This window comes from Melopsittacus undulatus, chromosome 7 (genome assembly GCF_012275295.1).
Source record: "Melopsittacus undulatus isolate bMelUnd1 chromosome 7, bMelUnd1.mat.Z, whole genome shotgun sequence".
Lineage (NCBI taxonomy): Eukaryota > Metazoa > Chordata > Aves > Psittaciformes > Psittaculidae > Melopsittacus > Melopsittacus undulatus.
The window spans coordinates 29,099,244-29,123,639 of NC_047533.1; the positions used below are offsets into that span (position 1 = coordinate 29,099,244).

At 36.8% G+C, this 24,396-nt stretch overlaps 1 protein-coding gene across 3 annotated transcripts in view; it reads left to right on the forward strand.

Moving 5' to 3' along the window:
* The window catches only part of CEP135 (centrosomal protein 135), a 39,109-nt gene that overhangs the window by 1,519 nt on the left and 13,194 nt on the right, over window positions 1-24,396 (forward strand). For all 3 annotated transcript variants that reach the window (XM_005149072.3, XM_031048992.2, XM_031048993.2), the window contains exons 2-19: window positions 4,211-4,375; window positions 4,860-5,050; window positions 5,565-5,732; window positions 6,946-7,087; window positions 8,722-8,806; window positions 9,589-9,717; window positions 11,387-11,602; window positions 12,172-12,237; window positions 13,232-13,382; window positions 14,336-14,529; window positions 15,015-15,158; window positions 15,710-15,853; window positions 16,791-16,868; window positions 17,033-17,184; window positions 19,017-19,132; window positions 19,203-19,357; window positions 19,719-19,774; window positions 20,777-20,945. In XM_005149072.3, the coding sequence (XP_005149129.1) occupies window positions 4,263-4,375; window positions 4,860-5,050; window positions 5,565-5,732; window positions 6,946-7,087; window positions 8,722-8,806; window positions 9,589-9,717; window positions 11,387-11,602; window positions 12,172-12,237; window positions 13,232-13,382; window positions 14,336-14,529; window positions 15,015-15,158; window positions 15,710-15,853; window positions 16,791-16,868; window positions 17,033-17,184; window positions 19,017-19,132; window positions 19,203-19,357; window positions 19,719-19,774; window positions 20,777-20,945 (2,469 nt within the window). In that variant the 5' untranslated portion in view covers window positions 4,211-4,262. The remainder of the gene's footprint in view (window positions 1-4,210; window positions 4,376-4,859; window positions 5,051-5,564; window positions 5,733-6,945; window positions 7,088-8,721; window positions 8,807-9,588; window positions 9,718-11,386; window positions 11,603-12,171; window positions 12,238-13,231; window positions 13,383-14,335; window positions 14,530-15,014; window positions 15,159-15,709; window positions 15,854-16,790; window positions 16,869-17,032; window positions 17,185-19,016; window positions 19,133-19,202; window positions 19,358-19,718; window positions 19,775-20,776; window positions 20,946-24,396) is intronic.

Here is a 24,396-nt window from a genome sequence, read left to right on the forward strand (position 1 = left end):
ACATGAAATATGGCTATTGGCTCTGAATATCTTTTCTATGAACAACTGAAAGATGCACTCATTTAGATGTCTTGATAAATCCTTGTCTGGAAATGCTGACTGAAAGTACCACTTAATTTTCCCTTTTTGTTCGTTTATCTGATTTTCTGATTTTCATCTAAAATGGAAATTATATTTTCTTCCTTAGTGGCACTAAATTACATAAAATATTTAGATAATGAATAATGTGAACTGTTTATGCAACTAACAGCCTGTTTTCTGGGAAATACCGAAGTTCTTAAGAGTGCTTTCCAGTACTTTGCAAATTTACAGGCAAATGTAGTAAGTTCAACATACCTTTTGTCATGACTCAATTGCAGTTCACTACACTATTAGGTTTCTTTGCAGAAAAGAATATTCTGGATTGAGTTGACTGAGTAAGAATGATGTAGAAAACTTGGATTTCTAAAAAGCTTTTGAGAAATTTCTTTGCCAAAGACTTTTAAGAAAGAAGGTCTCTTTCAGAAATGGAGAAAAGGTCATTTCATAGCTCACTAGGTGACTAAAAGAAAGGGTAGTATTACCTTGCCACTATATGTGGTGAGAATGTGTACTGATCAGTGAGCTGAAAGAATGGGTTAAACAGCAAGGGACAAAATTTGCTCATTAAATGGGCATGTTAAGAGTAGTTTAAGAGTTACATGAGAATATTACTGGATGGAGTAATAAAGTGGGAGTTAAGGAACAGTGTTAATAAAGATAAAGTAATACACATCATGGGCTCTAAAGTGGCAGTTACATCTCAGACAGATGTTTGTGTCGCAGTGAATTCATATAATTGTTGCTTTAGAGCAATCAGGAAGGCAAATGGTATGTTAGGAATCACGAATAGTGAAGGCTACAGTAAAGAATCTTTATGGCTGTTGTATGGCTGCTCAGAGAGATCTCTGCCAGGAAAATCACAGGAAAAGGACAAGCTGTACAAGCTACTAGAAGTTTTTAAAACTAGATCTGCTAAAAATGCAGTCATGAATAATTGAAAGCATTAGTAAGCAATGATCACTTGGTGTTGTCTTGCAATACAAATAATAAAAAAGGGGGGGGCACATGCAATTAAAATTGGGAAGTCATTGATATAGGCTATTCTGATGTAAAAGTGCAAGAGATTTAAGAAAACAATTAGGCATGTCTAAGAAAGGTCTATCAGCTACTATCATAATGATTTAAGCTTAGCATTAGGCCCACCAACTTCCTGCACTACAGATATTTGAAAGAGAAGGTTATGTAGGAATAAGATTTAGCTCAGGGGTTATGTTTTTATAATCTTGCTGTAGCAATTGACAGAGATAGGGGCTATTGGGTCAAACTGATCTTGGATTCAAATGAATCAGTACAACAGTTCATATATTCATTCTGTATTTCCAGAAACACCAATTTTCCTGATTCACAATCTTGATGTGATTAGTAGAAACAGCACTGTGTTTTCCAAAACACAACTTGTTAAATCAGGTCTGGTGGGTGATTTTAAACTAATTTAATCTTTTTAACTCATGTAGTTCTTCCTAAGGAGGTAATGGGCTCAAGAGTTATCACCTTACTTTTGTTGGGGTATGTTGTCGGTTATGAGAAACAACTTGAGCCGGCAGTGTGCGCTTGCAGCCCAGAAAGCCAACTGTATCCTGGGCTGCATCAAAAGAAGCATGACCAACAGGTCGAAGGAGGTGATCCTGCCCCTCTACTCTGCTCTCGTGAGACCTCACTTGGAGTACTGTGTGCAGTTCTGGTGTCCTCAACATAAAAAGGACATGGTACTGTTGGAACAAGTCCAGAGGAGGCCACGAGGATGATCAGGAGACTGGAGCACCTCCCGTATGAAGACAGGCTGAGAAAGTTGGGGCTGTTCAGCCTGGAGAAGAGAGGGCTGTGTGGAGACCTCATAGCAGCCTTCCAGTATCTGAAGGGGACCTACAGGGATGCTGGGGAGGGACTATTCACTAGGGACTGTAGTGATAGGACAAGGGGTAATGGGTTGAAACTTAAACAGCAGAGGTTTAGACTGGATATAAGGAAGAAATTCTTTACTGTAAGGCTGGTGAGGCATTGGAATGGGTCGCCCAAGTAAGCTGTGAATGCTCCATCCCTGGCAGTGTTCAAGGCCAGGTTGGATGAAGCCTTGGGTGATATGATTTAGTGTGAGCTGTCTCTGTCCACGGCAGGGTGGTTGGAACTAGATGTTCTTAAGGTCCTTTCCAACCCTAACTATTCTATGATTCTTATTCAGCCTGGAGAAGAGATGGGTGTGTGGAGACCTCATAGCAGCCTTCCAGTATCTGAAGGGGGCCTACAGGGATGCTGAGGAGGGACTCTTCATTAGGGACTGTAGTGATAGGACAAGGGATAATGGGTTGAAACTTAAACAGGTGAAGTTTAGATTGGATATAAGGAAGAAGTTCTTTACTGTGAGGGTGGTGAAGCACTGGAATGGGTTGCCCAGGGAAGTTGTGAATGCTCCATCCCTGGCAGTGTTCAGGGCCAGGTTGGACAGAGCCTTGGGTGGCATGGTTAGTGTGAGGTGTCCTGCCCATGGCAGGGGGGTTGGAACTAGATGATCTCAAGGTCCTTTTCAACCCTACCTGTTTTATGATTCTGTTCTATAAGATGTATGCCTGAGACTAAATCTAGATACAGTAACACAATCACCATTTTCCTGAATTCAGCACATAATCCTCAACATGAATGCAGAAATACCAAGGTCTCATCACTTTTAACCTTAATCTGTGGCTGCCAAAGGAGAATGAAGCATTTAGTGCACATTATTGTGCTGACTTCCACTTGGCATACTTATAGTTACCATTTAGTGAAACAAGCGCAACTCCTCCTCCAACCACTCCAGTACAATATATGTAAGGGATTGTTCTACATGCTACTGCTTGATTGATAGCTGAACCTAACATCTCCAAGCAAATATTTTGGCAGTGCCTGGGACAGATGCTGTGCTCATAAGATGTGATTTTCTCTCACCCAAGGAGCACTGCCTGGCAACCACAATCCCTTTGCTAGACTTACCTGTAGTATTTTGATACAGTAAGATGAATTCTTACTTTCCAGTCTCAGTCAGGAGAAGAACTTGTGGGTTTTTTTCCTTTTCTTATTTTTAAGTAATTTTGTTTTCAAATACTTGCATATATTTATTTAATGTATTTTTAAAATCTGAGGATTTTGAAGAAGCATTGTTTAAATTATACCTGTATTCTATCCCCTTTATATGAGATGCAAACAATGGTTCCTCAGATTGGTAGTTTGGCTGCTGAGGCCTTTACAGTCGATAGGTTGATACTGATACTTCTGAAGAATTGTGAGGGAAATTTAAAAAATAAAAAACCTATTTCAGAGATGTTTTCACATATTGAGGAGTATCAACACCAGTATTCCCTTTTGTCATTCTGTCTCTAAATCCAGAAGAACTTAACAGTGTAAAAAATTCTTCCTCCCTCAAGGGGACATGGCAAAGCCAAAATTCTCATTTATATTAAGCTGCAGAAGTGCTGCTCCAGCCCCTTTTAGATCAGATTAGTAATAAAAAGGTAGCTAACCAGACAAATGAAAAAAAAAAAAGGCTCCTCAAACTATATTTTCCAGGCAATGATGCAGGTAGGACTGCAGTACACTGGTGGTTCTTTCCTGTTTTCCCTCACAGCAAGATATTCAAAGTTAATCTGTCTAAAATTTGACATTTTTTATGCAGTTTTGCAAATGTCTGATGTAAGTGCTGCATTGAAAACTTTGAAAGCAAGATTTATAAATGAAAGAAAAAAGTATGTGTTTTTTGAGAATAATCTGTCAGTTTGCATTGTGGAGATACCTTCATGACCATCATTCAAAAAAATCACTATGTACATTTTAGTCTTTCCACAGAAAGATCTTTTCACAGTTCGTTCTTACACACTGGAAAGAAAAAAATATCTTCGTACTCTTCAGGTGTTAGAAAAAAGAAAAGTAATTGTCAAGACAACTATTTCTTTTTAAGAAATATGTAAATATGTTTAAAACGTTTTAGTTGCTCTATGATTCTCTTTTGGATTACTTAAATTTTAAGGACATATACACTGTATTTCCTGCAACAAAAAAAATGCAGGTTTTGGTTTTTCTTTTTTTTTTTTTTCCCCTATTATTTTTTTCTGTATTCTTCCTTCTTTAAAGGACAAATGCTGTAACAGACAATCTTTTGCAGGTGCCCTATTTTTCTTGACTGTGACAAAAGCTGCTTTGGAGGTGTATTTATAATGACTACAACTGCAGAACGAAGGTTCATTAATCTCAGGAAACGTCTAGATCAACTGGGCTATCGGCAACCATTGGGAGTGGAGAGTTTACCTTTGGTGGAAAAGCTTTTTAGGTATTCAAAAGGAGATTCATTAAAAATATAGTAATCCTATAGTAGGTGGTGTTTGATTTTTCATGTATAAGGGAGCTCTTATGTAGCTTCTGATATCCATATAATACTAGTAACCTTCTGGCCTTTCTATTTCTTCAAGTTCTTCTGTGGTAAGTAGTGCTACAACTTACATAGTGCTTGGAGGGAAAAATTATTTTGCCAATTTTGTGTATCTAATTTTATGTAGGAAAGGGAGTCTATTGAATTATGCTTTCTAAATATTTTTATATTTGTCCTGTCCCATTTCGTTTTTTTTAATGTGAATAATTCCTGTCTTTCTGTTTTTCTTACATGACTGTTCTCTTTGCCTTTCTTTGAACCCATTTCTCCTACAGTTACTATGGTCTCAGGAAAAGAGTTTTGTTTCTCAGGTCACAATAAATACTTGCATCTGCAGTGTAAAGGCTGATAAGAGTTCTAACATTCTGATTCTTCTTTATTCTAGTGACCTAGTTCATACAACTGAGAGCTTGCGCAGTGCAAAATTATCTGCTAGAAAATCTGAAAAAGAGTGCAGCAATTATGATGCTATTTTGGAACCTTATAAAACAGAGAATGCTAAACTTACCAGGGAAAATAATGAGCTACATTTGGAAATATTAAAACTGAAAGAGCAATCTGATCATTATGTTAAAGGTAATGTAGAAATTATGGATTTTTTTAAATCCTTCTGTGCCAAAATAAAATTGCAGCCAAATCCTTGATCTGCAGATTCATTTATCTGTACTTATAAATGAATGCAAGGGGTCATTGACTTTGGTCCCTTTAATGAATTAAGGTTCATACAGATAACTTTTTTTTTTTGTAGTTAGAAGGCTTCTGAGGTCCTGGAAATCATGCTTTAATCAAACATGAAAATGTTGTAACTTTTTAACATACACTTTTGTACCTTTTGATGCTACATTTTAATTTAAAATGAAATACTGCTATTAAATGTGCCTTTATTCTACAGAGGGGTTTATTTGTAAAAGATATATAAACATATATTTTTGTATGTAATATGTATATAACATATATATTTGTGTATACATATTTGAAAATTTCATTCTGGAAGAATAATAGAGGATTCTCTTTATGCCTGTTTTAGTGATACTAGGAGAAATAATAATGAATGAGAAAGATAGTATTGCTTTTTTTCTCTCCCTTGAAGATTTGAAAGCCTCCTTAAGGAGGGTTGAACATGAAACGGCTGACTTGAAATTTCTGAATAACCAATATATACATAAAGTTAAAATGCTAGAAAAGGAGAACAAGGCCAAGACTGAAAAAATTCAGCAGCTTCAGGAGAAAAATCTTCAAGCAGTGGTGCAAACACCTGGTGAGTGTAAATAATCACAGATATTTTAACTTTTCTATGGGCTTTTTTTGGCTCTCAGGACATAATCTTCTTTTTTACTTCTGGGAAGAGAAGTTACTACATCAAAATAACTATCCAATAGAGTAACATTACCTTTTGAATGTTCTGGTTCTGAATGTACACATCACGTATTTGGGACAAATTTGAATACAAAGTTAGATCTATGTAACCAGATCTAAAAGTAGCAAAATGCAAAGTATGTCTACAAACAAATATTACAAAAATATTTGTAATTATTTGAAAGCTTATTTAAAGGGTCTTTTGATAACTGAAATGTTCTGGATGTTACTTTCAGGTTAATTTCTTTTTCCAGGGTTTCCTTTTTCTTCATTTTTTTTAAGCTAATGGAAATAGTGAGAATTACTTTGTGAAATTTTGAAATCGTCCCTTTTCTTTCCAAGTCATTGAACTTACTATGTATTTTTGGCATCTAAGGAAAATTAATAGGCAGTTAGGTGAAATTAAAATTCCTCTCTATTTTTCCACACCTTTCTGCATTTCATGTCCTTCACCGATGCCATGTTACATTTTTGTCTGTCTTTCTGCATACTTGCCCCTTGGTCACTAGTCTCCTGGGTTTTTTCTATACTGTGCCATCAAACATTTTATGTTCTTATTTAATCGTGTGAGGAAGAGTACTTGTTCCCTCTGGAAATAATACTGTGTTTTGCTTTATTTTTAATATAATTTTTCCGTGCCATCAAATAACTGCCTCTGCTTAATATGATATCCATTCACTCAGATGACAACAGGATAGAAGGCGAAAGAAAAAATTACTAAACAATGCAGATGTTAGTTGAGTCATAAAATGGTTCTTAAATGTGGAAACAAAATGTCTTTTGTGATGTTTTAATTTAGCTCTTTTTAGTAAGGTAAATCACTAACAGATTCAACAAGTTTGAGCTGTGAAATATATAGGGTCTTACACACTGGGGAAAATTACTTATACTGAGCTTTGCATGTTTCCTTGTTATAAAACTGAACTTTGACAAAGTTGATACTAACCTGCAAGAATGGTGTTGTCTAGAATGTACAATTTTTGTCAACTTACTACAGTAAGAATTAGAATGGTGACACATGCCAGTTCGGAAGCAGTGGCAAATTTTATTTTGTATTATAAAAAGACTTCCTTGCTTTAACTCCAAGTAACAGGTCATTGGGTTTGGGCTTTCAGGTGGCAGAAAAAGAAGCATTCCCTTCAGGCGTCAACGCATGCAGATAGACCAGCCTGTCCCCCCGTCAGGTGTTAGTGCCTATCCAGTTCCCCAGCCAGAGGACCCTTACATTGCAGACCTTCTTCAGGTGGCTGATAATCGGTAATCTAAAGAACTTCTAAATTTTGAAGTATAGTTGTTAAATATCTGCAATGATTTTCCAGACCTCAAACTCCTTCTTTCAGATTTGCGTCAAACAAACTGTATTTCATGATGTTTTAAGAGCTCTATAGTTCTTAAATAGGATTTTGCTTGGTGATTGACAGTGATACCTGTGACAGAGTTGCAATGGATATTTAATAAGCTGCTTATTTTATTAGAGGTTTTCTCATAAAATTTCTCTACTGTTTTTACTATTCTACCTATTTTTAGATTGGGTGTCCTGGAAAAAAGCCAAGTGTAATTAATGTTTTGCATAGGAATAAACTGATTTTTCCTATTTATTTTGGAAGACTAAAAGATTCTTAATTTTTGTAGTTCACTTCTTTATTTCACTTCTGTATTTTACTTGGGTATTATGAAAGGCTTAAGTCAATTATTTTTTCTTATTTAGATTATATCTGTAGAGAGTTTACATAGTAAGTTTTGGCAGTGGAGGTTCTGCAAGGGGTAGTGTCTCTGAGAATAGACCAGTGGTTACCCTGTGCTGGACACAACCAGTTCCAGTTGCTTCAAAACAGACCCACCATGGATCACAGGTGAGCCCAGCAACCATGCTGATGGCTGCCCTCTGAAAATGTGTTTAAGAAAGGGTAAAAACCCCAGTGCTGCACAGGAGGAGTAAGAAAAGTACGAAACAACCCTGTGGAGACCCAAGACCAATGAAAAAGGGTGGGGGGAGGAGGTGCTGTAGGCACTGGAGCAAAAGATTCCCCTGCAGTCCAGGGAGACCATCTCTGTCTTCTCACAGAGGACCCCATGCTGAAGCAAGTGGATATGCCCTGAAGGAAGCTGCAGCCACAGGGGCATTCTCCTGGCTGATGGAGAGGAACCCACGCAGGAGCAGGTTTTCTGGCAGGAGCTATAGCTCATGAGGGACCAGCACTAGAGCAGTCTGTTCCAGAAGGACTGTGCTGTGTGGAGATGACCTGTGCTGGAGCAACCTGTTCCTAAAGGATTGTATCACGTGGAGATGACCCATGCTGGAGCAGTTTGAGAAGGATTTGTATCCCATGTGAGGGACCTCACACTGAAACAAGGGAACTGTGCAGTGAGGAAGGGGCAGCAAAGCTGAAGTGTTATAAAGTGTTCTGCAGCTCCCATTCCCCATCCCTGCTGTACCTCTTGGAGAAAGGGGGAGATATAAAAGCTGGAGTTGAAGCAATGTGGTTGAGTTTGGAAAAAGAAGGATGGGAGGAAGGAGTTTTTAGTTTGTCATTGATTCTCATCATCAAACTCTGTATTTAATTTATGATAAATTAGTCTTCCACAAGTTGAGTTTGTGTTGCTTGTGACAGTACTTGCTAAATGATCTCCCTGTTTTTATCTTGACCCATGAGCTTTTTCATTTATTTTTCCCCCATCCTGTTGAGAGGGAGTGAGAAAGCAGCTGGGTAGGGGACAGCCAATATGTCAGCCAATATATAGCCAATGGCTAATATTAATATTTTGTATGAACAGAGGTTTTGGTTTTTTTTGTGTGAAATATTTATGTTTAGGAACAGTGAGAAAATACTAATAGTGAATTGTTACATGCACATGATTCTTCCATGAATCTGTCTATTACTACATTTCAGAATTCATGAACTTCAGTCAGAAGTAACGGAGCTACAGGAGAAACTGGAGTTATCTGAACGTGGAATGAGAAATTATAGCAAACAGGTATGTTTACAGTTTGGGGTTTTTTTTAATTATTATGTTGCTGTGGTAGCTGCTCAATGGCTTTGATTATAATTTGTGTTTTAAGCTCATTGGGAAAGCATTGTTGGGCTTGTGAAATACAATTATTCTAACTTGCCTATGTTGAGCTATTTCTCTCCTCTACTTTAGGAGACAGCAATAATGGTAAAATATTTGCCTGCTGCTTTTGCTGATGATTTTGTGTATTAGAATTTCATTAAGTAAACTAAACATGATGATCACAAATAGAATTTGTTTATGTCCAAGGTTTTTTATTGCAGAAGCATTAACTGGTCCAAAGTAATAATTTGATCTGCAAAAATCTGAGGACAATTTTTTCACTTTTATACTGGTTATATTTTTTTAAATTTTGGAAGTTATTTTATGAACAACTGGTTTTACAAAATTCCAGTTACAGTGGGTTGATTAGATATGTATAATCTTTTATGTGAGGGAATTACTTCAATTGTTATATGTTGTTATCTCTTTCAATATCTGTGGGGTAGCAGACACCATCTTTTTATTTTTTCGCATCTTCATTTTCCTCTTCCAGCATTCCCCGTTTTCAGTGTTCCAATTATTTTGCTTTCAAAGAAATCAAAGAAATCCAGAATTCAAAAAAAAAAGTGTATGTTAAAGTTAAGATTGCATTATTAGGTGCATCTCTTTTTATTCAATGTTATATGGGTGCTTATTTGAACAATTTTTCTAGTAAATGTTATAGAAGATACCAAATAACATTTTTTGTATGTGTTCCCTCAAAGGTTGAGCTCAGAGACAAAGAAATAGAGCGCCTTGTGCTAGCATTGGATGATGGGCGTTCTGACAAGATTATCTTTCTGGAATCAAGAAGTAAAAGTAATGAGAAGCTAATTGCTCATTTGAATTTGCAGGTAATAGATTTATTACTGTTGTGTAGCCAAAACTACAATATGAGCAATCTAAAAAAGCTCATAAAACTTCTAGCTCTTAAAAAAAAATCACTGTTAGATGTAAAAGCAGTTGATTTAACTTGCTTTGCTTTTTAGGTGTTAAAAGGTGATTTGTTTTAAAAGTCTGTTCGAATAATTTTGGTAAAGAATTCTGTGAACTCACTTCTGTACATAGTAATGTTAATCTAAAAGTATGCAGAAAATTTCTGTATGATACACTGTTTTCACTAAGCTTGAAAATACTTTTTTTGGTTTCCTGTACATACTGTTTATGTTTCAATACCCTTCAGTACCCTTGGTTCCCATTAGTTTCTTATAAGGAGTAGTCCTGCAGATAATCTCATCAGCTAGTGGGGAATCTTCCTCATTTTATTGAAATTGTCCCCACTTTTACTGCAACATAGATTACAAGGAAAGGATAAGCTTAGGATAAAGATGTTTGTGCTTACTGTGCATGTTAACATGCATTCAATGTTGGTCTCAGAATGAGGATTTTTTAAAAAGTATTACAAGACAGGCTGTAATACAAATTGAGTAAAGCCTGTGTCCGGATTTATACCATCAACTCTCTGTTTTTCCAGCTGAAAAACAGAAGTTTTATATACTGATTGTGCATGATGTACAGTGGCAAGAGAGCTACGTTGTGGAGTTTATTAGCTTATGTTCAGTGCTGCAAAAACACAGAATGAGCTATGACTTGGAAGCAGTACAGCTGTGTTCAGTGATCCTGAATTAGTAAGTCACGCTGAACAGAAATTGATTGTACAGAGACTGAGTCCAGAGCATAAAGCTGGTTTTGGGCCGTCAAGACTATTTGCTCAGGTTCGGTGCCAATACAGCATTTTTATTCTCAGACAATAAATGGATGGATATCTCTATGTAGTAGTATTGATGGCTTGAGAGGGCCCTGACTTTCTTCCATTTCTACAGTAATACTTCTTTTTTTTAAGTTCTGAGGAAAGCTCTGTGTAGGTGCAAGTGGAGCACCTCTTTTATCTTGACTCTTTCAAGATACTCTAGACTCATGGGTAGTGTAAATTGCTGTATATGATTTTTATTGTTACTCTTTATCACTGCCTATCTTCATTCTTAGGGAAAGGTACACTGGAAAAACAATGTCTGTAGAACAGGATTTCTGAGGATGTTGTGTTTAAGGTGCTGGGATATGTTGGGGACAGCATAGTGTTTGTGAATCTATTTTAAAGCTTCACTTTCATGAAAGAGTAACAGTGAGACTAAGCCTAATGAATACACTACAAAGGTGGAGAAAAGAAGTGTTCTCATACCTTGTGAAATTTAGGAAGACTGAGTACATTGGGTCTGCTAGGCTGTTGCCCAGGACAGGTTTATGTACAGATCTCTGCTTTTGTTTTTAGAATGAACCTCAGGTTTTGGAGACTAGACAAAGAACAGTGTAGTAATGAATTCCTTCACCTTGCACCTTTTTAAAATCATATTTTTTTCATATTGATAAGCATTAAGTTCTAAAAAATATAAAATCTTGCCATTTTTAACAGGATGTCCCTTTTTACTACACATATAGTGATGCTGTATTTCAGAAGACTGTGAAGAACTCTTGCTCCATAATTTAACAATAAAGATTAATGTTTCCATGAAACATAACTTTCAGGTTGAATATCTTCAACAAACAAAGAAAGAACTTGAAAATCGCATTCAAGACCTCTTAGACACTAAACAAAATGTGACTAGCGAGGTAGTGCATTTAAGCAATAAAAATGAAGAACTGTGTCAAGAGCTGAATGAAATAGACCACTTAGCACAGCAGTTGGAAAGACACAAGGAAATCGTGCTCGAGACTGCAGATAAGGAAATTGGAGAAGCAAAGGTAATCACTAATCTATTACGGTGTGAAGAATCTGCTTAGCTCTTAGGTGTCTTTGTATCTTTTAATTGCAACAAATTACCTATTTGCTTGTAAAGGAAGATTAAAGAGTTTTTTTATCCCAATTTATTTTTTTATTATACTGAATTTCTTACTGAAAGTTGATTAATCACAGCAATTTCGTCTCTTTACCGTGTTAGATGATAAGAGTTTAGTTAAGCATTCTGTATTCTTTCTTCTGTTAGCTTAGTATGAAATAAAATTCTCAGGTACTTAAAACTGTTGATAGGCGATAGATATTTGAAGAGTGATGTCTATGTTTGAAGTTTTTTTTTTCTATGAGGAGTCATGCAATGATTTATTTAATTGTTGTGCTTCAAAAGAACATGGTATGTATGCACAAGTATTATGTGCTTTCAGTTTTTTTGAGCTTTACTATTTAAAATTTGGCAGATTAAAAGTAACTAACTATATTTCTTACCAAAATATTCTGCTTCCTTCACTTTTTGTAACAAAGGAATTGTCATCTTGAATACATAACTTTTAACATGTAGGTTAATTTTGATTGATAGAAAGAAATTGAAAGAAAACATAGTGAAATACAGGATCTTGAAGAAACAATAACAAGGCTTAAATCAGTAAGTAAAAATACTTTCAGTTCTTTTTTGTAGCATTGTTGTCATACTCTCATCCACATGATTAGTGTATTTATTATAAAAATTAACAGTTTAACAACAAGAAAACTTTTATGGTACCCCAAAATTCCATTGTAATAAATTCCTAATTAATAAATGAAAGAGCTAAAGAAGCTGCATCATGCTGCTGCAAAAAGAAACTGCAGGAACTGTTAGGTGGTATGGTTGACTATGTCCTCATTGTACATTTCCTTATTTCTGCTGTCTGAAGCTGTAATTCCCTTGACATCATAATTTTTACCACAAACAACTTACGACATCCTGGAGCATTTTCTTCATTTAAAAGCTACTTTGTCTCTTAATCACTATGTGAATAATTGTGTAATACTTGGCTCATTCAAAGAAAGCATAGTAACCCAGATGAAAAACGTGAGTATTGTCAATTCCTTGAAGACCAAACTCTTTCTAGCATATAGCAAGTTATGTAATAGTTGAGTACTGTGCTTTGGTTTAGTATTTCTAGTGAACTTGAAAATACAAAAATACTTAATTTCAAGGGCACCGGATTATAAGAAAGACATGACAAATAACATCTGATTAGCTGCAGCGATGGGTCGACTGAGATACTGTATAATGATGTACTTCAACACCAGCAGTGTTACTAAATGCCATTAAAAATATTTTTTCCTTTAGTTTTTGCTTCTTTTCACATTTGTATCCCACTAACCTGCTGGTTGGTTTCTTGACTTAAACAAGGGTTAATCTTGTTTGTTTTGATACTGATTGCAAACTGTGTCAAAACTAATGCTTTCTATGATGTAATAAAAAGTAGTACAAGAACACAATGATGGCCTTTATCAAATGTTAAAGCAGAAAACATCCAGGTTAATCAGAAGTAAACAGTGTTGAACATTAAAAAAGTAACAAAATATTAATTTTTTTTCCGAAATATACCTATTGGCACTTCTAATTTTTGTAATAATACTTCTTACTTCAGGAGTTGTGCTCATGTCGTAGGGAAAATGAGAGACTGAGTGAAGAGCTCCTTGGAAAAACAGACGATAAAGAGAATCTTGAAGTGTTGTTAAACCAGCTTGAACAAGAGAAACAAAGGCTGACAGAAAAAACAGAGAACTTAGAAATAAAAGGTGAATTATCACATGTAGATTCCTGTAAATTATCTTCCTGTAAGATCTGAAATAGAAAAACTTACCTAGTTAAGAGATAGCTAATAATAGCCTTGATATATGTAAATTAAATGAAGACTGTAGGTCTTCAGTCAGAGTTGAAGCAAAGACATTTGTCATGGGAAGGTGTTTTCGTTCTAAATGTGAGAACTGAAAAAGCTGATCTTTTTACTATCTTCCCACTGGATAGCCTAATACTATGGCAGTTTCATAAAAAATAATTTCTTTTATGCAATACTGGCTTTATTTGCTGTCTTTCTCAGTGAACGAAGTCAGACTGTGTTCCTTGAGAGCTTTATCCAGTTAGATCTAGAAAACCTCCAGGGATGGAGACTCCACATCTCTAGGCAACCCATTCCAATGTTTTATCTTCAGAGTAAACATTTTTTTATTGTTTGTAACTGTCTTTAGCAATTAATTACCATTGTTCCTTCTTTACCTGCTGTGCACCTCTGAACTTTCTCCATGTTGTCCATAACACCCCTCTTAATATTGTCTGTCTGCTCTTGGGTCCCCAGCTCCTGTCCAGGCTGAACAATCAGAGTTCTCTCAGCCATTCTCCACAGGGCAAGTATTCTTCTCCCTAACCAGCTTGGAAGGCCTCCCCTGGACTCACCGAAGTTTATCAACGTCTTATGCTAGGGGGGAACAAAACTGAATACAGTATTGTAAATGGAATCTAATGGGTGCCAAGTAAAGGGTAATAATCACATCCCTCGGTCTGTGTCTTCAGTGATACAGGCCAATATGCTGTCAGGCCTCTAGCAGATGCAAAGCATGCTACTCATGTTTAGCCTACTGTCAACCATGACTCCTGCATACTTTTCAGCAGATTGCTGCCCAAATGGTTAGCCCATCCCAAATGCACATGTCATGAGGCTCTTACACAGATGCTTTTATTTCTTTTTCTGCAGAACGAGAACTTGTGCTAGAAGTAGAAAGGATGAGATTAGAATATGGTATAGCCCTGGGAAACAAAGCTCCATCTCGCCTAGATGCATTTATAAAGACTTTAGAAGAAGACAGAGATTATTACAAGCAAGAATTAGAATATCTTCAGAAAATGATAAAACGAAGGCCTAGCCCAAGCCGTAGGACTTCAGACAAGGTAAAGTTCCTGCTGTCAAGACAATCTGAAAAAATAATGAAAATACTATAGAACCATTTAAGGAGCTATCAGATATATTTTCAAATTCAATAGCAGTGAATGTGTGTAGTAGTTTTTTTAATTACATTCTCAACATAAAAAAGTAACTGAAAAAAAACCTCTGGTTAACTAGCATTTTATTTTCCTATGTGCATTTTGCAGTAAAATATTGATTAGTTATGGATCAGTTTGTTTGAAATAAATAGAACCCTAGGATAGAAAGATACTGAAATCTTATTAGCTGTTTTGCTTTTTCTCCTTGATAGTTCTTATTGTTCAAATTATACCACCAATGCCAGGCTTTTTTTGTTTTATTTACAATTAGAATTCATTAAGTATGTATTTTTCTTGTATTACTAGTAGTGTGAATTCTTTCTTATTTTTTATTAATTATCCAAATAATTTAATTTGTATATTTTAACATAATTTCATTAATCACTTTGCAGGGTGAAGATCTTAGATTCATCACCAGAGAAAGAGATGAGTTAAGATCCATGTTAGACAGATTTGAAAAACACATGGTGGAGATTCAATCCAATGTCAAGTTGTTGACTACAGAAAGAGATAGATTGAATATTCTTTATGAGCAGGTAAGAAGAGATTGTTTATAATTGGCATTGAAATAACTGATTTAACACTTATGTATAATTGCTTAAAATGAAAAAAATTTATAATCGAAATTGAAGAGTATAGACCTACTAGAATAAAATAAAAATAATAAAATATATTCCTGTTTTTATTAGTTGTTAATAAAATATGTATACCAAAGTTACTGTATTAACTTTAAATACATTATAAAACTGTACTGGCATTCAGAAATGAGAAAGATCAGGAAAAAAGCCCAGTGCAATACATGAGAAAGTTGGGTAAGGATACAGGCTAGAAAGCAACGAAGAAGTAACAGTTTAACTGATAAGAAAACAGAGCGAAGTTAGGCTATACTTGGAACAGTAAGATGATGAGTATGTTGGCAGCGTAAGCTGTCATGCCACTGTGTGGTATAAGGAATATATTTTTAATTATCTACAGAAAAATAAGACTACAATAGCACTTGTAATAGTAGCATTGAAACTTTCTTTTTTGTTAGCGTATATGCTATATTAATTGCAATCCATGTACGCTAACAAACAATCTTTTAAAGTCTAAGGATGAATTGAACAGGATGAGAAAAGAAGCAAAACAAAGTTCAGTTTCTCAAAGTCACGTGGAAGAAGAAAGAGACAATGCACTGGCTGATTTTAGAAGAATAATGGCAGAAAAAGAAAGCCTCGGAGAAAAACTAAAGGTGAGCTTTTACAGTGAGGTGGTATATAGGGGAGGCTTATACAGTAATGCTGTGTTTGTGTCTGGCTGTCTGTCAGTACCCGTTTTGAAGAACTTTTGAACTTACCTGATTTCAGACTCACTTGAGAGAGCTCAATTAATTGTCTGGATTATCCTTTAACTCAGTTCCTAAGTGGGGGTAGGGGAAGAAGAACATGCCTTTAAGTGTCCTAGAGCAAGCATTGCATCACCTTGTGTAAAGAACCTACATAATGAAGCCCCAACTACAGAATATTTGTTTTCATGTAATACTTCAAAGCTAGTGGTGAAAGAAGTTATGCACTTCATTTGCAAGAGTATTTTATTGATATGGCTGAGTTTAACAAAGCTTAATGGTAAACGCAGCAGTGGTTTAGCAAGATTTAATGGCAAAATACACTTGAGTGTTTACTGCATAGAAGACAGAGTCAGAACTGTCAGGGAGACCCTCCTGTTGAGTCATGAGGTTCAGAAAAGACCCCCTTGCACTCTCAACTCCTCAGAGAGGATTTTAGGTGTGGCTGGATCCAGACTTAGTCCCAGACTTGATCAGTGGTTTACGTTTAAAGGGATATATATGTACAATCTATCCTTTATGTCACTTAGCTAAGATTTAAGAATTTCAGTGCTCTTATTCCCAATTCACTTACCAAATATCTTAAGTGATAAGAATTTTCTCAGTCTCAAATTGTAACGCTTGCAGATGTCCCTACTCAAGGGAGATCCTGGTGTGCAGCACACACTGCTGTGCAGGAAAGCTCAAGGAGCTCTCAGCTGTCCACTATGGAGTAAGATGAAGTCACATTTATATACTAGCTGTATTTCAGTTGGTGATGCTCAACTAACCCTCGGCTGTTGGTCAAGATTTATAGCCTGTAGCTGTTTTTTTGATACATTAAGTTTATATATTTCTATCTCAGATTCAGCAAGAAGCAGCTAACCTTGAAAAATCAAAGATGCAGCATGATATTTCAGAACTGGAGAATAATATTCAAGGAGTAAGTACATATTTAGGAAGTAAGCTTTTATTATTTTAAAATAGGATAGACTTTTCAAGCAATTAACTTGGTAGCTGTTTTCAACTTAAATTCATTCAAAAGACAAGTTGTGGTAGCTTTCTACAATAACATGTTTGATTATTGGGTTTTTTTTTTAATTGCAGTTTGAGATGGAAAGGTGTGAACTAAAGGCTACAATCTCTATCCTGAAAGAAAGAATAAACTCTTTGGAAAATGAATTAAAATTGAAGTCCAGTAAACTTGTCCAGACATATGATGATTCTTCTCAATTTAAAGCTGAGATTTGCTCACTTCAGTAAGTAATACAAAATGTGGTTGTCTTTCACAGATGCTGACGAAATTTTGTTTGTTCTATGACCATAGAGCAGAGTTGAGTTTCTGGGAAAGACCATAAAATACTTTCAAAATCACGTTGTACTGTTTTTGTCTTAAAAAGTAAATATGAGTAAGAAAGGTGCTGTGGTGGCTTTTTACAGCAAGCTTCTCCTAGACTTATTTGATGACCAGATATACTGATGATTTTTATGGCTAGTTGTGAATAAAAATTTTCTCCTACCTCTAGAACCGTTTCCTCTAACGGGCATGTTCTCTGATTAGGAATGTATCAGAACAGGGAATTTCTAAAAGGGTATTCAAATGCTGCTTGCTAAGAGGAAGACAGATGTCTTTGCAGACAGTAGGATCTAATTGTGTCATATTTACAGAGTTGTCAGTAATACTGAAAATTTTAAGCCAAGCATTAGGCATTAATATTCCACAATTGAGAATGTCATGGAGAGTCATTCTGTAATGGCATTTTACTTGCACTGTGTTTCTCATGGTCAGTCTTTCATATGCTGATGCTCGCACACACTTACTACAGTTTTGAGAATTGACATCTTGTGATCCCTGGACGCACAGTCTGTGAGAATTTAATCAACTTGCTCAGAACTGGAGGATCAAGTATACCCATGTATTTTCAAGGCCTATTTAAACTTGCAGGATCTTTTGGATGTTTCACAAGGAAAACCAGGGCTTGTGGCTCACCCCCTCCACCCTCAATCTGAGCAATACTATACTGCTCTGTATAGCAGTACAGTAGCAGGGTGAATAGCCATAAACTGAAGCTGGGAAGCAGGCCTTGGAGTTCATCTCATGCTCTCCATTGCACAAAAGAAGATTGTTAGTAAAACAATTAGTGTATTTGTTGGTAAAATTGTGACAGCATTCATAAAAGCGAAATGCCTTATTAGATTCTGTGTAATTTTAGTGGAAAGCACTGGTATCCAAAAAAGGAGGAGATAAGGAGTAGGGATACAGTAATTTCAGCATTTGGTTCTGCTTTGTCCACAGTGGCAATTTGTTATAGCTGTGTTTGGCACCCCTGCTTCCCCACTCCCACCCCCAAAGTTTCACTCTAAGCTGAGTGAGAGCAGTCTTTATCTGTGGACATGCTGTATACCAGATTGGTGGGGGTTTTAATAAATTAAAAATTTCTCTAGCATTAGTGGGATCCCATTTCAGAGGGATTTCTATTTCTTGACCTGTGTTGTAAATGATCCATTTAATTACTTTGGATCTGCATTTTTTTTTCTTTTTTTCATAGGTCACTGATATTTCTTTCTGAGCAAAGCAAGTATGTAGGTAGATGGTTTCATATATCCTTCAGGCTCTGTATTTTTAAAGTAGGATCAGAGCTACAGCTGTCAATTTGATTGCTTCTTAAAATGTGGTGTGGCTGATAATCACTGCTACGAGCTACATATCATAATCTTTATACAGCGAAGAGTCAAAAGACACAAGTAATAAGAGTTACCTGATGAAGAGTAACAGAATTCAGAGGAAATTAATGTTTCAGATTATCATGGTTGCTCCACCAAGGTTCCATTGCTCCATTTTGGAATGATGTTGAGGTGAACTTGCTGCAGGGGTCCAAGAGCAACCAAGTGGTGTTGGTCTTGGCAATAATTACTAGTCCTCTCTCTTCCAAAGAGTGAGGGACAGTTCTGGTTAGTATGACACAATCCTGTGCTGCTGGTTGGTATGGAACACTGGAACTGTTCCAGCACTTCACGCAGCTTTAAAAGCCATAAATTGATGACCCTGAATAGGTCCCAGACTTCTTTCAACTGTGTACTGATTTTCTAGGCTCTTAAATGACCAACTCCAGAGGTCTGTTGATGATTTACAGCACCGATTAGCCCTCAAAAAGAATGAACTGCAATCAGCTCAAGAAGAAATTGTAAAGCTAGAGGAGAAAATAGGTAATCACTGGTTATTGTTAAGATTATTTCCTGATTTTAAAATAGAAAGTACTTATTCTTTTATTTATAGATAGGTTAAACCAGAGGAGCACTTCCCAGGATGAAGCAGTCAGTGTGCTTAGAAGTACTATTACTGTTTTGGACAAAGAAAAGGATAGTCTTCAAGAAACCGTAGATGAAAAAACAGAAAGAATTGCATGCTTAGATGACAACTTAGCTAACAAGGTATGTGCAGTAAAAGTACTACTTTGCAGTCCATCTGGGGATTTTTTAAAACAGACGTTTTGCTTGTATGGCAAAGCCAATGCAGAGCCCAAGAAAATAAAGTAGTATATTTTTGTATTTTGCATTTGGAGGTATTTGAGATATAAGGTTCTAGCCTGATGTGACAGAATCCATAGCTGATTTCCATCTTTTTGATAAGAAAATCCTTTCTCAGTAAAGAAGCTTGGAAACTTGAATGTGCAAAGATGCACTTATTATTGGTGAAGGGTTAAAATAAAGGTTTAAATGTAAAGTTCTTTTAACTTGAAGTATCCTGTTATGTTGCCATATAATAATACAATTTTGGCTTTCATTTGCATAGGAAAAAACAATTGCTCATTTACGTCTAACTCTTTCTGAGCTGGAGTCCTCAAATGAGTAAGTAAAGACTAGGATGCCTTCTTCAGTAGTTTTATCTATTGGTTTTAAAATTAAAGTAGATGACTATTTTAGTTATTTTGGTGAAAAGGAGCATACTGTGTTGGGAAAGATGTACCTAACTTTTGAAGAAACTTCTCCTGCAATTATATTGCAGGCTGCTAAGGTACTGTTAAGACAGAAATTAACCACTGTTTGTGTATATTTATTTTCCTAAATTGGTAACATTTCCTAATTCTCAGTTAGGAAGTAGCTTTTTAGTATTCTAAGTACTCCACTAGATATTAGATTGAGTCAGGTGAAACTCAGATCTGAACTCCTTATTATTGGCAAGCTGATGCTTCCAACTTAAGTTACCAGTACAGTTTCAATTGTGGTATATGTGCGTAGGTTTTGGCTGCGCTTCATCTGATCTTTCCTTCTTGCCTCTTTTCACACATGACTTTTAAAACTATAGCTTTTTAAAAGAAAGTATTTAAACACCTGAAGACCAGTGTAACTGAATATTTAATACATTGATGCATTAAATATCTGTGACAAAAAAAAAGGCAAAATTTTGCATAAATTCACACATTTAAATTCTAGTAGTTTGTTTAATCTTTTTCTTACTTTTTTGGTTGTGGCATTTCAAGTATAAGCTGTCTGTCTTCATCCTTTATGGTTTATAAAATGTGCAATGGCTAACATACTGTAATCACTGCCAAACATGGATAAACATAAGTATCTGTGATTGCTGTTTGCATAATAAGATGCATCCCACCAGATGCATCTTCAAAGTTGAAGTTTAATTAAGTTTTATTTCTGCATATTGACGTTTTACATCTTTAGATTATGTTTATGTTTAAACTTATTTGTCAGCCTTCAGAGAGCATGAATTCCCCTTCCCCCCCTTTAAAAAAATAAAAAAGGCTTTTGCATATCAAAAATCCACATCTGATCATTTTCAGCAGTATATGGTATAGGATAAGAAGGGACAACTTAAATAAGATTTTCACTTGATAGCCAGGTAAAGGACATGCTGAGCAGCAGAGACCGTGAGATATCTAGCTTACATCGCCAGCTTGATACGTCCCACGTAGAGCTTGCAGAGATAGGAAGAGTAAAGGAAATGGCCCTGAAAGAAAACAGGCGACTGCAAGATGACCTAGCTACAATGGCCAGAGAAAACCAGGTATGAAGGCAGTACATAATGCTGAAGTACTAAATTATTTATTGTTTGCTTATGTATAGGGGTGCATCAAAACTGCTGTATCCTCAACTTCGATTTGGTATGCTTAATTAGTTGTATTTCTTGAACACTGGGATATTAAAAATTAATGGGCAGAACATGTGAAAGCTATTACTTTACATACTTCAGCTTAGTCAGTACAATGGGGGAGAAATAGACAAGCTTTCAGTTTAGTCACCCTTCCCCAGATTAAAAAAAGAAACCTAATTAAATCTAGGACATAATTGTTTATTCTATAATGAAATTACGTTTATACTATAATGAAATTGGTTATATCACTTAGTAGCTGGCATTTAATTGTTGAAAATTGGGGTTTAATCTCTGTGGAACAGGGATTATTGAGAAGGAGCAAGAAACCACAAAAGCAGATATCAGGTTATTAGTAAGGTTGAAGTGAGAGGGAGGAGATTGCTAGCACATCTGAATTTATTGTGGGGCATAGTGATACATTAGTTTCACCCATTTAGTTTCCATGAAGCATTGGATGTATTGAGTGAGATATGCCACATTTTGAAACTGCATGTTTTGAAATGTAGATTTACTGTCTGTGTTCTGTGAGCCTTGGTAATGGTGGCTGTGAAGAGATATTGGCAGATTTTTAATTTCCAGTTCTGGCAAGAATAGTTGCCATTCATGTGTGCTGCTCTGCAGGAACTTTGCTTTAATATAAGGAAAGTATAAGAGGACTTAAAAGATACAAGGCAGAGGGACTGAAGAAAACTTATTTTTAAGGTATGATAATCCTGAACAGTCTGAATTTGTTTCCTGGTTTCAAGCATGGATAAGGATGCACAGTCGATAAGAATAGGAGGGGTTCCCTTTCCATTGTGTCAAGTTTGTGTGGGGGTTTTAGATGGTGAATTCAAAGGTGCCATCTATTTCCCTGGAGAAATGTTCTTATTGGATTGTCTTTGCATTGGTAAGGTAGGTGTCATGGTGAGGTGGCATCTTACGGAGTTTAGCTGTATAATGCAGCTTTTTGTGTGTGTGTGATTTTGCCTTTCGTGGAGATTTCGTTCAGGTGCTTATTTTGACTACTTGCAGAGATTTTTTTATATATATTTTTTTATTTGCATTAGTTTTATATGATTCATATTTCATTAGAGTCATAATGTACTTCCTTGCTAGCAGCTAGCCAGTCAGTAGCTTTAGGTCAGAGGGCAGGTGGGAAGGGGCTTGTGATTGCCCAGTGGACTCTGAGTTGGATCATGTGCATTCATGGTTAGCTTTCCATCTGGGAGATGTACTATCCCTCTCAGCTGCTGATGGCTAAATACATTCCCTTGTAAAGTGCATGCTATGAAGGCACAATTAAACTTACATCACTTACAGAATCAAAGCTGAAATAAAATCTTTAACTTCCCAAGGAATTACATGTTTCCATAGAGTATTATTGTATATTTTATTGAAAGATGAGCTATCTCAAGTTGATGATGCAGTTTAAATGAAAAATTTGCAAGACAGAGAGGGCTGAGGATTCAGTGAATTAAGCTGTTTGACTGTCATCATTATTCTTCTTGCGGGATCTTCATCTTGAGGTGTTCTCCAGGGATCTGCAAGTTAAACAAACTACTGGTATGTAAAAGCACATTCTTTAAAGAGCATAAGAGACTTGTATAGCCCATTTGCACTGTTCAAAATCATCATTGCACCATCTCTTCTTCCTTGGAATTCTCCAAGTCTGGGATCCATGGCTTGGAAAGCATGAAGTGCGTTCAGTCTTGTTAAACCCTCACAGAGTTTGAGGAATAATGAGTTGGTTTAGTGCACCAGCTGGATACTGCTGACCAAAAGCTTCCCAGCTCCAAGTACATGATATGGATGTCCTTGTAAAATAGAATGTGTGTATGGTCAATATGTAGAATCATAGAATAGTTAGGGTTGGAAAGGACCTTAAGATCATCTAGTTCCAACCCCCCTGCAGTGAGCTGGGACACCTCACACTAACCATGTCACCCAAGGCTCTGTCTAACCTGGCCTTGAACACCACCAGGGATGGAGCATTCACAGCCTCCTTGGGCAACCCATTCCAGTGCCTCACCACCCTTACAGTAAACAACTTATATCCAATAACTTATATCCTTATATCCAATCTAAACTTTCCCTATTTAAGTTTTAACCCATTACCCCTTGTCCTGTCACTACAGTCCCTAGTGAATAGTCCCTCCCCAGTATCCCTATAGCCCCCTTCAGATACTGGAAGGCTGCTATGAGGTCTCCACACAGCCCGCTCTTCTCCAGGCTGAACAGCCCCAACTTTCTCAGCCTGTCTTTATATGGGAGGTGCTCCAGTCCCCTGATCATGCCTGTGGCCCTCCTCTGAACTTGTTCTAACAATTCCATGTCCTTTTTATGTTGAGGACACCAGAAGTGCACACAATACTCCAAGTGAGGTCTCATGAGAGCAGAGTAGAGGGGCAGGATCACCTCCTTTGACCTGCTGGTCATGTTCCTTTTGATGCAGCCCAGGATACAGTTGGCTTTCTGTAACAACACTGCCAGCTCATGTTCATTTTCTCATCAGCCAGCACCCCCAGGTCCTTCTCCTCAGGGCTGCTCTGAATCTCTTCTCTGCCCAACCTGCAACTCTGCCTGGGATTGCTCCATCCTGGGTGTAGGACCTTGCACTTGTCATGGTTAAACTTCATGAAGTTAACTTCATCAGCCCACCTCACAAGCGTGTCAAGGTTCCTCTGGATGGCATTCCTTCCCTCTAGCGTATCAACAGAACCACACAGCTTGGTGTCATCGGCAAACTTGCTGAGGGCACACTCAATTCCATTGTTCATGTCAGTGACAAAGATGTTGAACAAGACCGGTCCCAACACCAATCACTGAGGAGCACCACTCATTACTGGTCTCCAGCTGGACATTGAGCAATTGACCACAACTCTTTGTGTGCAGCCATCCAGCCAGTTCTTTATCCACCGAGTGGTCCACCTATCAAACTGATGTCTCTCTGATTTAGAGACAAGGATGTCGTGTGGGACAGTGTCGAATGCTTTGCACAAGGCCAGGTAGATGACGTCAACTGCTCCACCCCTGTCCATCAGTTCCATAGCCCCGTCATAGGGGTGAGACTGACTGGTCTGTAGTTCCCTGGGTCATCCATTTTCCCCTTCTTGAAAATGGGTGTTTTATTTCCTTTTTTCCAGTTGTCAGGAACTTCACCTGACTGCCATGATTTTTCAAATATGGCCAGTGGCTTAGCAGCTTCATTTGGCAGCTCCTTCAGGATCCACAGATGGATTTCATCAGGTCCCATGGACTTGTGCACTTTCAGGTTTTTAAGATGGTCTTGAACCAGATCCTCTCCTACAGTGGGCCCAAGGTCTTCATTCTCACAGTCCCTGCATCTGCCTTCCAAGACTTGGGTGGTGCGGTCAGAGCATTT